The sequence below is a fragment of the Gloeophyllum trabeum genome (genome assembly GCF_000344685.1).
Source record: "Gloeophyllum trabeum ATCC 11539 unplaced genomic scaffold GLOTRscaffold_00007, whole genome shotgun sequence".
Taxonomy (NCBI): Eukaryota; Fungi; Basidiomycota; class Agaricomycetes; order Gloeophyllales; family Gloeophyllaceae; genus Gloeophyllum; species Gloeophyllum trabeum.
This window is the reverse complement of record NW_006920416.1, coordinates 833,000-845,650: the sequence shown is the minus strand read 5'-3', so window position 1 is coordinate 845,650 and position 12,651 is coordinate 833,000. Positions and strand designations below refer to the sequence as shown.

The 12,651-nt window shown below is 52.8% G+C and overlaps 6 protein-coding genes across 6 annotated transcripts; 2 read left to right on the top strand and 4 right to left on the bottom strand.

Annotated features, from left to right (window-relative positions):
• Positions 1-2,925: 2,925 nt before the first annotated feature.
• Positions 2,926-3,513, bottom strand: GLOTRDRAFT_93700 (uncharacterized protein; the record flags this gene model as incomplete). Its single annotated transcript, XM_007868147.1, has 3 exons — positions 2,926-3,303; positions 3,325-3,435; positions 3,496-3,513. The coding sequence occupies 3 exons, from the start codon at positions 3,511-3,513 to the stop codon at positions 2,926-2,928; spliced, it is 507 nt and encodes a 168-aa protein (XP_007866338.1).
• A 746-nt stretch (positions 3,514-4,259) lies between these two features.
• GLOTRDRAFT_76457 (ubiquitin-like protein) lies at positions 4,260-4,992 on the bottom strand. Its single transcript, XM_007868146.1, has 4 exons — positions 4,914-4,992; positions 4,827-4,857; positions 4,669-4,768; positions 4,260-4,574 (listed from the first exon to the last, which is right to left on the bottom strand). The coding sequence occupies exons 1-4, from the start codon at positions 4,926-4,928 to the stop codon at positions 4,499-4,501; spliced, it is 222 nt and encodes a 73-aa protein (XP_007866337.1). The 5' UTR covers positions 4,929-4,992; the 3' UTR covers positions 4,260-4,498.
• A 539-nt stretch (positions 4,993-5,531) lies between these two features.
• On the top strand, positions 5,532-6,298 carry GLOTRDRAFT_42144 (uncharacterized protein; the record flags this gene model as incomplete). The annotated part of the gene is made up of 2 exons (XM_007867934.1): positions 5,532-5,743; positions 5,803-6,298. 2 exons carry the CDS (start codon positions 5,532-5,534, stop codon positions 6,296-6,298), a joined length of 708 nt encoding a protein of 235 aa, XP_007866125.1.
• Positions 6,299-7,163: 865 nt separating this feature from the next.
• On the bottom strand, positions 7,164-7,986 carry GLOTRDRAFT_42151 (ARM repeat-containing protein; the record flags this gene model as incomplete). The annotated part of the gene is made up of 2 exons (XM_007867935.1): positions 7,164-7,226; positions 7,291-7,986. Coding segments are annotated over 2 exons (759 nt in total), but the record flags the coding sequence as incomplete, so codon positions are not given.
• Positions 7,987-10,915: 2,929 nt separating this feature from the next.
• Positions 10,916-11,520, top strand: GLOTRDRAFT_111147 (uncharacterized protein). The gene has a single exon (XM_007868145.1). The coding sequence runs from the start codon at positions 10,979-10,981 to the stop codon at positions 11,330-11,332; it is 354 nt and encodes a 117-aa protein (XP_007866336.1). The 5' UTR covers positions 10,916-10,978; the 3' UTR covers positions 11,333-11,520.
• Positions 11,407-12,643, bottom strand: GLOTRDRAFT_93696 (uncharacterized protein; the record flags this gene model as incomplete). Its single annotated transcript, XM_007868401.1, has 2 exons — positions 11,407-12,328; positions 12,384-12,643. 2 exons carry the CDS (start codon positions 12,641-12,643, stop codon positions 11,407-11,409), a joined length of 1,182 nt encoding a protein of 393 aa, XP_007866592.1.
• Positions 12,644-12,651: the final 8 nt, after the last annotated feature.

The window sequence follows — 12,651 nt, the reverse complement described above, 5'->3', positions numbered from 1 at the left end:
TGTTCAACCCCGTGCAGGCTTCCGATAGAGACGGCCGGTGCGCTGGAAGGAAACGGGCAAGCCGGGATTCCCAGTACCAATCTGAGGCGTGTCAGAGAGCGACCGCCTATGACACGCAAGCAGATATTCCAGTCCTCAAGCCACTGAGCCCATTGATGCTGTGCCGGTAGAACACTCCCATAATCAGGCGCAAGTGTAATCGCAGATAGCTCGTCCCAGTTTTGATTCTCCGACAGTAAGGTTGAGACTGTCTGAGGCGGGCACCACAGCTCCTGGATCGGGAAATACACGTTCGCGCGAATCGTGGGACAAAGCAGTCCAGGCCGTAGGACTCTGGGGTCGTAAGAGAGTCTTATAACTCTGATCTCGGGATGCATGACTAGGACGTGACACAGGGTTTTGTATTCCAGGCCAGGGATCGACGCCTTGAATTCTTTGAGCTGAGGTATCTTGAGTTTTCTGAAAAAACTCTCCCAGATTGAGGGGGCGACAGGACCCGAAACTCGAATCTCCAGGGATTGTATTTTCTTTTTGCCAAAGTTCAGAGACGTAGCCAGCGCATCTAGCTGATTCTTGAGAGTGGATGTGTCAGAGAAGTCCGTGAAGGGAGCGCGGTCCGTATGGAATCTTATCGTGAGGTCCTTGATACGCCCTAAATTCATGATGAAGCCCGCGACGAGAGGCAAGTACCTTATCACGAGCGGGGTCACAGTGAAAGATAGCCTGTCTAAGTGGCTCTGCTTATAAGCAAGCTCGTGGCCCTCAGTGAGCATGGGCAGATGGCGTTCATCAACATCCAGAGATACCATAGTGGGGAAGGGAGAGAGTTGTATGTCGCTAGAGGTCATGTTGTTGAGAGACATTCATGGCAAGGACATGTCCGCACTTACCTATTTGTGCTTGGCTACAGAAAGAGTAATTCCGGAGACGAGGCGGGTAAGGGTCGGTAGTATCAGGAGGTGATGGGCAGAAGTCAGCAGAGGTGATGAGGTGCTGGACCTCCGGCACATCTGAGCGCGTCTTATATACGCTGGTCGTTAGCCACGACCACGGCGCACTTGACGTACCATGTCAAAGAGAATACGTCAAGCGTAGGAGTTGTGCTAGCACTCCTTACCGCGGTACCTCAAGCGCCAGGGCGATGAAATGGCAGCTGCCATGCCGTGGTACGTTGCTCGAGCAGGCGGAAACCTAGCCCGAAAGAACTGGAAGTTAGCTGGTCGAGTGCATTGAGTTAAGTCTTGCGCTTGGATAGATCAAAGAGCAAGATGGTCGTCAGGAACGTCTAGCTTAGACCGCCTTGGATCCGAGTTGCGCGTCGTTCCGTCAGCAGGCCAGGGAGGAGCTTCTGTTGACCGCAGAAGACAAAGACTGCTTGATGTCTCAAAACCACAGCTTGGTTCCAGCAATCAAAGAGGGAGACCGAGATATAATTGAGTGATGCAGTAGCCACCGCTTTTAGAACGCGGCTAGCAAGGGCAGCCTTTGGCTCTCCCGTGCCGCAACCGGCACGCAGCACAGCACCATGCCAACAGCATCTTGCCACTCAGCTTGGCAGCGCGCAGTTTCTTTGCGGGGAATCAACGGTCAGTGAGCCGGAAGCCTGCTTCTGACCAGAACCCTCCACGCAAAGGGGTCTGAACCGCCTCATCGGGCTGAGTGACATTTTCAAGTCTAGTATGCCTTTTCTTTCAAGCTGAGAAATCAATACAATAGAGAAATATATCGAGGTCTGAAATGTCTCACCTGCACAATACGAGTAATATTTGCCCTGTAAAATCAGTACTTGCCTCGCTTTTGTTCGGTGGCAAAACGAACCTACTGTGACGTGACATCCCTCGGTATGACTATCACATCACACCCGGGCGCCTATTTTCCAGCAATCCCGGCGGCGTCGCGGCATTGCTCATTCAGTCATCTGGTTATCTGCTGCATACCGGAATTGAATTAAGGGAAGACATACGGCAGTCATTTCGAGGCCGAGTCCGATGTTGGCGGCGATGGCATGCACGCGTCCGTTGAGCTTGAGACCTTGCTTATTACCACTTCGCGTTGCGACTGTAGCCTTTGTATGGCGCAATCCGTGGGAATGATGAAACTGCGAACTTTGTCGAGAGGTGGGTTTGCAAGAGATGACGAGGATACACAAGCTCTACATGCAGCCATAAGTGTGTAGGTATCTGAATGACGATCCCTGATACACCAGTGTAACACCTGACGTACCTGTTTTCTAAGTTCAGGATTTCCGTATTTTGTAAAATGCGGCTTATAGCAGCGTTATCGCGCTCGCAATGCAGACTCAATCAAATACCTGAAAGACTCCGCCATCACCGAAACGTTCTTAGCAGCGAGAGATGGGTGAGACACGACTTCCACCAGCCGAAGTCAGAAAGCAGTTGCAGAAGGGTGACCCGTATCACCCGATCGATATTTTCTTAGTGCCACCGGATTGTTCAGTGAAGTCCGGATGACTATATGCATCGTGCGCAAAACGCAGACCTACTGTTGAATGCCTCATTTAGCCTCTCAGAACCTTTCTTCATGAGAACAACTGGGGAGACAAAGCATACGAAAATGGATTATACGAATTTTTTACACTGTTTAGGGTTTGGGAAGATCTCCAGCCTTCAGTAGGTGACTACGACGCTCGTTCTCCGAATTGTGCGATTATATTCCACGTAGGCGACAACCAGCTGCAGAAAAGCAATTAATGGGAAACTCCCTTTTCAACCCGTCGAAAACACAGCGCAAGGAAAGGGATACAAACCAGGGCTAACAGGATGCGAAGTAATAAAGAAAATAACAATAAATGAGGAGGCAAGGAATGTTCAATAACAAGTCCTGCGCATGAAGACAGGATCAGCATCTCTGGAACAGCGCGAAAACGAGTGGCAGACCGTAAATCTCATAGGGTATCGGATATGTTCAGAAAGCTTGGGCAGCGACAAGGACGCTCGCAACGCTATCCTTCGAGAGCAGGCCAAGGAGAACCGCCTCTCGCAAGACAGCCTTGACCCAGTCTTGTCCGTTCCACTCCTGGTCGCCGGAACAAACCGGAGTATGCGTCGCGACGACCTCCAACTGCCGCCGCCGCGTCAGGTCCACGACGCCGAGGACAAGCTCTCTCGAGCTCCTCCGGTCGTCGTCGCTCACGAATTTGGTCAGCGGCCCCCAGTTGACGTATAGCTTCTTCCCGCGGTCGGCGACGACGTGGAGGATGCGGTTCGCGCGGATGTTCCGGTCTTGGTAGGGGACGTCCCAGAAAATGGCCCAATGCCTAGCGCGCGGGGAGAGGGAGTGGACCTGGGAGATGCGGAGACATACCGCGAGTGGTATGTCCGGGTCAGGGGCGCGCCAGCTCATGTCGATTGGCGGTGGCATGCGGTCGCAGAGGCCGAAGCTCTCCGAACGGCTGATTGGAATGGCGCTCTGCTGCTGGATACGACAAACGAAGTTAGAGCGGCCGAAGCATTTGTGGAGGAGAACAGTACTTACGGGGCACGAGAGCGCCATCATGGGCGTACGCGGTGGAGGGAGGTGTTTCGCCGAGCTCGAGCTTCGTCCGGATGTGCGATGCTGCAATCAAGAGCAACGCGGTGTCTTTATGTGATCATGCAGAAAGGCGACAATGGGCGTCCCGAGGGGACAAAAGAGCTTTAAAAGCTCATTCATGTTGAGCATGATGTTCCCGGAGAAGAAAGTTTTAGAGCCGGTGCATATCGGGGGATCGACAGCGCAAAGCTCTCATTCCCAGTGAGCGGAAACAACATGCAACCACCGAGGAGGTCATGGACTCGGTATTCTGCCGTTGAACATGCGTCCGTAGGAATGCGTCATGCGCATAGCCGAGGATTGGTAACTGTCAGAGCTGGAGATGCTGGGCATGTGATGGTCTTGATATTAAGTCTGCTGTGCTGGGGAAAGCAGGGGAGAACCGGGGTTACGCCATGGGGCGAATGAAAGAGGGAGGGATCGTGGGACATGCAAAACATCAGGGTAACACGAGCTTCAATGTCGAGGTTCTTGGACCAGGTAATAAGCCTTTCCGTGAAGACATGAGCCACGCAAGAGCACCCGGAGAAGAGAGACGTATACGCCACTAACCAGATGGTGCTCGTATACTTAGTGCAGCACGCTGCGTACGTGCTGCAAGTCAAACGCTTTATCCCCGTGTACCTACCCCGGGGGATGTATCAATTTTAATATAGCGGATATTTTCTGCACATGATCCGGTCCGGGCGGTGGAGAAAGCCTCGAGTGAGCACGGAGCGCAGGATGGCGTCAACTGAATCCGTTGGACGTGCGGCATGTCACGGAGATTCATATCTGGAGGCTCATCATGATACATGGAGGAACATACATTAGGACTACATTGACGAGGACTTCTTCGGAATGGGAGGTGACGTGCTTACAACGGTCCGATCACTGAGCAACGGGAAAACAGCGAAAGCAAACTCAAAATCTTAACCTAAAAGCAAGGACGCGACGACTCGGAGATCTAGTACATCTCCAAGCTCATCCCGTCGTGAATCTCGTAGTCCGCCAGCGTTATGTGATCTTTGTAGATTGTATACCTGGAGAAAATGGGAGCTCTCAGATACAGAACGAACACTGAGAACAATTGCAAGAGACAATGGATTGAGTGGAGCAAGGAACAAAGGTACGCACCATTTCTTCAGCTGGATCTTGGTCCAGTCCGTACCCGTTTGAGCAGCAATCAGTTTCTTCAGGTCCCCGACCGTATCATCCGGGCTACATTTGACACGTACTGATATCGGATAGATCAGCTCAGACAAGACGGCATAACTATCGGTCCTTTCACGAACCTTTCCGACCCAGACGATCATTTGCAATCACCTGGAATCAGGGATCAGCAAGCCCCAAGCTTGTCAATATCATCCAGGCAGACTCACCTCAATTAAAGCCATTTTTCTTGCAAAACAGGTAGCGATAGACGGTGAACGTGAAGGCTGTAGGTGAGGTAAGAAGTGCAAATGGCAACTTGAAGTCTGGGACTGACTTCCCCACGGTATTACTGCAGACGGTGGGAACACTGGCACTTGATCCGGTGGACCATTCCCGTTCCCAGCATTCTGCTCTGTTCTGCTTCGTGAAAGACATCTATATTCTGGCCATGTATACTGCGGAACGTCTCCTTCGACTGCACACTTATGACGGACTGCTGCAGCTCACTTTAGCTGGTCTGCGAAACCGGAATCTCTCAGAGTCTAAGGGTTTTGAAGTGAAGGGTAGTAAACACCAATTTAGCCGTGGCCGCCGTCAAACGTGCCGCTAAACATCGTGATGCTACCATGGCAAGGGTATGGGCTTGACGCTATCCGGTCGATGTTGCTTGGCCTCGCTAGCCAAGAATAATCGTCCGGTCGAGTGCTGGGCGCTGTGGACTTTGTCTGTTATGCTGAGGAGCCCCTAGCAGGTCACGAAGGACTTCTCGCTTCGCTTCCCATCCGCCGATTCATATATAGAACGCAACGTAGCGTGGCCCACCGTCTTCCCATCGGACCACCACCATGCGTGCGCTCGCCCAGCACCGGACGCTCTCCCTGTTCATTCATGCATTCTTTTTCGCCGCGTTCGTGCTTTTTCTCCTGGTCGCGCTTTCCCTGCCGATCATCAAGGCCATATACGTGCTGCAGCTGAACGCGGTGCCAGTTGCCGGGCAGCCCGAGACGAATGTGGCCACGGAGGTGCGGTTTGGGGTGTGGGGGTTCTGCGCGACCAGGTGCGTCACAGCGTCATCCTTAGGTTCCTCGCCGTGCATTGAAACCGCGCCGAGTCTAGCGTGTTGAACCCACCGACATGGTTTACCAACCCTGGAGACTGCATTGGCCCCCAGCTCGGGTACCGCGTCGACAACAGCACGACGCTCGGGCAGGACATCCTGCTCTTGACTGGCTACCCGCAGCTCGTCGACGCCATCACGGAGACGCTTACCGTCATCCTAGTCCTGCATCCTGTCACCTGCGGGCTCTCGTTCATTGTCGCATTCACATCCTTATTCCTGGAGTCGCACGCTATGTCGACGCTCTCGCTCATCATCGCGATCGTGACGGCGCTGCTCAGCAGTCTGGTGTTCGCGATCGACTTGGCGCTGGTGATCGTGGCGATGAACGAGGTGAAGAATATTAACCTTGGCACGTTTACGATCAGTTTCGGGAATGCGGTATGGATGGTGCTGGCTGGCATGGTCCTAACGTGGGCGGGGGTCATTGCGCTGAGTGCGAGGGTTTGTTATTGCTGTGGGGTGCGTCCTAGTGGTGGGAGCGGCCAATTGTGAGTGTATTGTGCTCTCTGGCGGTAATGCAGCTTTGACGGGATCCTCAGCTTCAGAAAATGGAACCGCAAATATTAAACCTCAACCCGGCGAGCTTACGACTCTCATGATCGTCACGACGAACTCATATTTGGCATAACTGTAATTTATATCCCTTATACCCGGCGACCCCAGTACCTTGCGTTCATTGCAGTCATTGTTCGGTGGCAAACTAGTTTTGTCCTTGTTCTGCACTGCATCACTAGTGAGCTCTGGCCTACCATCGCGCAATCAGTAGCCTGGCATATGTCGCATGCTCGTTGTTCACTGTCAGAATCAATGAAATAGGTCGGTCAATGTGCTCCGAATAGCGCTAGCGGAGCACGGTGACAGACATATCTCATGCGAGATAATATGCATCCTCCAAATTTCAGTGATCATGGCTGAGAGGGAAGCCTGAGGCACACGATATTCCATACTCCGCATTGATCAAGCAGGAGCATGCAAGTGCTTAGCTGCGTATTCCACATCGATGAACTCTGAGATGTCGATGTTACCGGTCGGTATGGTTGGTCCCAATAATGCTAGGCAGTGGTTGGAGTGAAGGCCAAACCATGTGCGAGCGCCGAGAGCCCAATGTACTAGAATCCAAGTCCCGAATCGCCCGTGAATCGCTCACTCTGACTGTCACCAATGACACATGACAGCGACGCGATAATCGACTGCAGCCACAATAAACCACGTTGATTAATCTCAGAACTGATCGCGCCATACTCCTCCCCCGTCCTGGACGTCGACGACCCCAAGAGCACGCCGATAAATACTCTCGGATCCAGGCTGGAAGGCTGAAGTTCTGACAGTAATCTGGCAGTGCGCATCGATACCAGATTCAAACCCAAAGGGCAATCATAGTCGGAGGAATCCATCTCCGCTCCCGCAGTTCAATGACATCCTAGCGGAAGCATAATCAGGACGATTCTCGGAAAGAAATACACACTGAGATAACTTGAATGTACCTGCAACGTGCATTGCATACGGGACGAAACCTTCGGGTTCTTCGCCAGCTCCTTCATCCGGGTGAAGTAGATATCCATGTACAACTTGGCTCGCGGCGTATCGAGGATCTGGCCGACGGTCGTGAGCAGTTGGCACAAGGATTCAATCTCCTCCTCTTCGGGGTTGTCCACGTTGCTAAGGAGCTTCTTGATGCACTCATGCATGATACGCTCCGTCAGTATCTGCAGCTTGAACAGCTCGCCGATAAACTTCATCAGACCGAGACCCTGTCGCCTAGCCTTCTGTGCCGCAAGGTACTCTTTGGGGTGCAATGTGGCTTCATTTTCCGAAGCTTCTACTTTGGCAGCGGCAGCAGGGGCCTCCTGAGCCGCCCATCCACGCTCGAAATCCTCTTGACAGCGGTCGAGTAAGTACTTCCTGAAGAGTTGACCGCCGGTGATAGGTTTGCCTTCAGGGTTCCGGATGCCCTCAACCTGGACGTTGGGGCTGATTTGTTCTGTCATCTTTCGGCAGAGGCGCGCGTACATATCTGACAAAGCAGCCTCGTCGATCGCCCTTTCTATGATCAAATGAATGACCTGAATAAGTATACGGCCGTCCTTCTCCTTCTCGGATTTGTTCGCCCAGTCGATGATCTTGTTCGAGGTAGACTCGAAGCGCTCCATGGTGAGCTTGTCGAGCAATCCGCGAACCTCCGAATCCACCACGACCGGCGAGTCCTCGTCGACCGGTAATGCTGAAGTTGGGTGTCGAGGGGTTAGCGGCCGACTGAAACGCGGCGACAGGCTTGAGCGGCAGGCCACTATTTAGAGCCTGCGTTTGTCGGAAAGAGGACATCGAGGGTTCGCCGTGCTCGACTGATATCATGAATTTGTCGGTCGAGCCGGGCTCCTCTGTTTGTTGTGATGGTGATCGCGACTGGGACTGCGACTGCTGTGAGGCACTGGTATAATCTGCAGATGCCAAGTGATTAATAGATGCAGCCGGACGCTGAAGTACGCTTTATACACACCGTCGTTCATAGAGTTGTTCTGGCCAGACACGAGTTGCTTTGAGTCGGAGGGAACACCGTTGGAGAAAGGCTTCTCGTACTTCACCTGTACAGGTTGGTGTCTTGGGAGAGCATCTGTAGGATAAATCGCATGTCGCTGTAAGAGTGAAGCAGCCCGCCATGAGCACTTACCTTCCTCTGCAGAGCTTGTGAATTTCGCACGGCTTTTGAAGGTTTGTGTGGGGGCATCTTTGATGCCTTTCGATGATTCGGTCTTCACAGCTAACTTTGCTAGTTTTCTGCCATGGACCAACCTCCGCTCAGTGAAACGCCAGGTACCGGTGCCTCCTCCGTGGACGCCGAAGGCTCCGAGTCCGATCCGATCCATGGGCTACCGCCATCATCCGCCGAAGGAGATGCCGTCTCCTCGTCTCCAACAGAGGCCAACCACACTTTCCCTCGCAGGAAGGACTTGGACGGCCTCACCACTAGGAAATAGTCGTTGTCGTCCACGTCCGAGTCCGAGCACTTTGTACCACGCGCACTGAGCGCGGTTTCCGCTGGGCCGCGGTCGGGACATTGAGTGCAAGTGACAAGCCTCCGAGGTAGTGGCAAGCGTACCTGGAGAAACTTTCTGCTGCTGATCATCCTTTACCTCGACTTCTATGATCTCCAGGAGTAAGCGGAGAGAGTCCCAGGCCCGCTTATTGATTACGGCTGCTTGTCCACGACATGCGTCGGGATCGTCGGTCTTGAGAACAATGACGGCGTCCCTGTCGAGTTCAAAGATCTCACGAGTTATGTCTATGACATCCTGTTAGATGTGTATATGAGCCCACTTCCTACGGAGCAGCGAATGCGTAGCACCTGATATGTTTGTGGCAAAGGTACGATCTCTCTTTGGTTGAGATGGGACAGTATGACAAGGTCCGTAGTAGACCGTATAGTTGGGTCAGTAGTTGATTTGAAAAACACCATGGCACGTAGCCTATTTGTTAGTGTCAGACGGTGACAAGTGCGAGCGGACGGAGGCACGAGGACTTCGCAAGGACGCTGGACTGATTCAGGTTCCCCACATCACGTGACTGTAAAGAATAACCGCTCCTGATTGGTCTGGAAGATTCAGAAGAAATAGAGCGTATTTGCAACGCCCAAAAGTTTGCTGAGACGACGGCTCCAATTTTGCCATCAAACTGGCGCAGTTAGCCGATGCGTCATAGGCTTGATTTGAGTGCCGTGGCTTGCCCGGCCGGCCATCCCGAATTGCCGTCACGTGCGTGTCGCGTCTCGTTGACACTCCGTCGCGTCTCGTCTCGTCTGCACTGATTGCCTGCGTCAACGGCAGCGTCCCTTGCTAAGCAACTTATGTCCAGCGACGATTGCGCACTACAACTTCCTGCCAACGCTTTCGACTTTGCTCCGGAGCTCTTTCCTGGCTTGCCAGCAGGTCTCGGAGAAGTACAGCAGCTCGAACATCAGCAACATGATAGTAGCGAGATTACCCCTTACACGACCCTCGGCATGCAGCCCGTGGTAGGGGAGCCCCTTCGCCTGTCCACCAACGCCTCAAACTTGCTGCAAGAAGTCCCGACTCAACCCGTCCAGGGTGGTCTGCCCAACGTACCCGCTACACCCGAGGAACAGCCTGCGCCGCGGAAACAAGTGGCACCTAAGCCGAGGAAGGGAAAGGCGACATCGAAGCGGCAAGACTGGTCGGGTCAAGACCTCCTGGACCTAGTGCATGCCGCCATCGAGGTTGACTACTACGCGGCGCCCTTTGGGGAGAAGGGCAAGCGGTTGAATGAAATCGGGGCTAAGATGAGAGGGAAGGGGGTGGATTGGAGTGATGGTGTGTGCAAGGACAGGCTCAATGATCTATTACTCTGGCATGATGTGAGTTTCTCAGCCCTATTTCACTTCGAATTACGGACTCAAACATTTCAGTCCCCGGACAAAGCGACACCGTCTATTCGTAATGCGTTACACCCCCCCTGGGACACCACGCTAGCTGCACCAATCGACCTGCTCGCATCTACGAAAGCTAGGTTCGCTACGATGGAGGATTCAGAGCGGGCGGTTGAGGCGGAGGTTAGTCTATCGAGTTTTCGTGCATGTGCTCCAGTCTATAACCCAACATACCTCTTCAGCGAAGGCAACAGGATCGCATCGGGGGCATCATAGTGCGTGACGCGTCGCTGCGACGCAGCTGTCGGCGCCCTCCATCCCCCTTCTCGTCGGGTTCTGAGGGTGATGTTGAACCCTCGGACGGCCTGTATATCGGTGAGGAGGACCCAACCTCACCTGCCACAACCAGGAGCATTACGGGGATGTCGGACACGAGCCGAAATGTGGACGCCACCCCTGCTGCTGCTTTGTCCGCTGCTGCTGCTTCTGACTCTGTCTCCCCGTTGCCGTATGATCTTGGTAACCCTTCGACTTGTGAACCCACTTCGCCTACTGGTCCTGCCGTCGCGATCATCACTGCTACGGTGCCTGCCACTCCTGTTCCTGGTTCCCCTGCTACTCCCGCTGTTGTCCCTACTTTTGCCACCGCTGCACCTGCCATCACTAGACCCACGACGCCCACTACGACCCGTGTAGCATTAGGCCCCTCTCCCGCTCGTGGTGTGACAGCCAGTCCAACTCGTTCAGGGACGAAGCGCAGTAGCAGTGAGGGCTCGGGTAAAGAGAATAGTATGGTGTCGGGGCCGCCGAAGTCTCCTGTGGGCGGCATGAAGAGCAAGAGCAAAACTCGGACTGTTACGGAGAAGACATACCTCAAGAACTTCTATGCTCGGAAGAAGGTCACGAAAGCAAGTAGCATGTCAAGTGATGATGGCGGGGCTTCCAAGAGGATCAAGCGGGAGGACAAGATGGACAAAGTCCTGACATTCTTAGAGGAGGAACGTGCAGAAAGGCAGGCATTTCAGTCTAAGGTCCTTTCGCAGATTGAGCGGGGTAATGAATTGTATGCACGGGAGGCTCAAGATAATCATAACTTTCGTCAGGACTTTCTTGCCCTCATGCGGGCGGTGATAGAGAAACATTAGCTATATTATCTTCCAATAATCTTTTTGTATTTTAACCCATGTAGTATAGTTTACATTCATGTATATAATCATACCTAGTCATGGAAGTAATCATTAAGTTCTGGTGGCATACAATCAAAGTATTGTGATACTTGGTTTGGTCGAAGACAGTTAAGTCCATTGGTAAGAAGGACACCCACCCTGTAGTAACGTGCCACTGGAGAATTATAAAGCTGCATCTTCCAACCTGCATTGAGAAATGGCCATAAGTTTGCAACAATCCCAAAACCATGCTCGACTTCAATCCGGACAGCTGCCATCCGACCATTCCACTCCTTTTCTTCAACTGTCCTTTCACCAAAACCAGCAAAGGGGCTCATAATATGGTACCCAATGCCATACGCGGGATCCCCAAAGATCTGGAAGACACGTTCCTCCAATGGCGCATCCTCCTGCACACCTTCTCGGAATGCAAATGTACCCAGCCGATCGAGGAGTTGGCTTTCAGTCAGCATAAATGCATCATTCCTCCGCCCTTCGACTGGCCCATACAAGTGGCCAATAATCCCGTTCGGAAGCATAACTGCCTGAAACTTGAGGGCATGATACTTCTTGTGGCCGTTATAAGCCTGTCGCTGGAACCAGGTTGGGCGGCATATGCGTCGGATCGTACAGTCAATGAAGCCGAAAACAGATTGAGTAGGGGCACCACGGTCTTCAATAGCTTTTGCATATCGGGCTAGTTCCGAGGGCTTGAGCAGATGTTCTGAATCACAACCCAGGAGATGCTCCCATCTGTCATCCAGGAACTCTACGAGTTCATTGATGCACTCGGATATTGCAGACTGAGATCGGTCATATTGCATTGAAAGTCCATACATGTCGCCAGCAGATCGAAAACGGGCACAGAGTAAGCAGAAAGCTTCAATGCCTTCAAACTGATAGCGACCAGATGTAGTGAACACCTCCGGTATATCGAAGGCATCAACCATCTCAAGGATCTCATCATATGTGAAACTATCATATTAATTTCAACATGCAAAAAACATCTCAAGGTGGTGCTGATATGTACCGGAATCGCCATTGGCAGTCACGGCTCCTTAGAGACTGCAGCCACTCCTGAGTGATACGTTGTCCACCCTGCTCAGGCCGCGCTCGCTCCCGCACTTCCCGCTCCGCTGCACGAAGGTATGCTGCATGTTCCTGAAAATCTGCAGGTGCTGTAGGTAGGACAGCCTGGGAGGCGATACGATGGGAAGGCGGTAGCTCTGCTACGCCATCCAGGAAAGGTAGCGAGGCCAGCAATAGACGTGAGAGAGCTTGTAGATCCATAGTTATCT

Bases quoted from the DNA above. Each gene is read 5' to 3' on its own strand.
- GLOTRDRAFT_76457 (XM_007868146.1), bottom strand. The intron at 4,769-4,826 runs GTTCGTGAAAGG...ATCCGATATCAG, and splicing joins TGATCGTCTGGGTCGGAAAG to TACGTGTCAAATGTAGCCCG. The intron at 4,575-4,668 runs GTGCGTACCTTT...CATTTTCTCCAG, and splicing joins AAGATCCAGCTGAAGAAATG to GTATACAATCTACAAAGATC.
- GLOTRDRAFT_111147 (XM_007868145.1), top strand. From the start codon at position 10,979: ATGGTGTCGGGGCCGCCGAAGTCTCCTGTGGGCGGCATGAAGAGCAAG.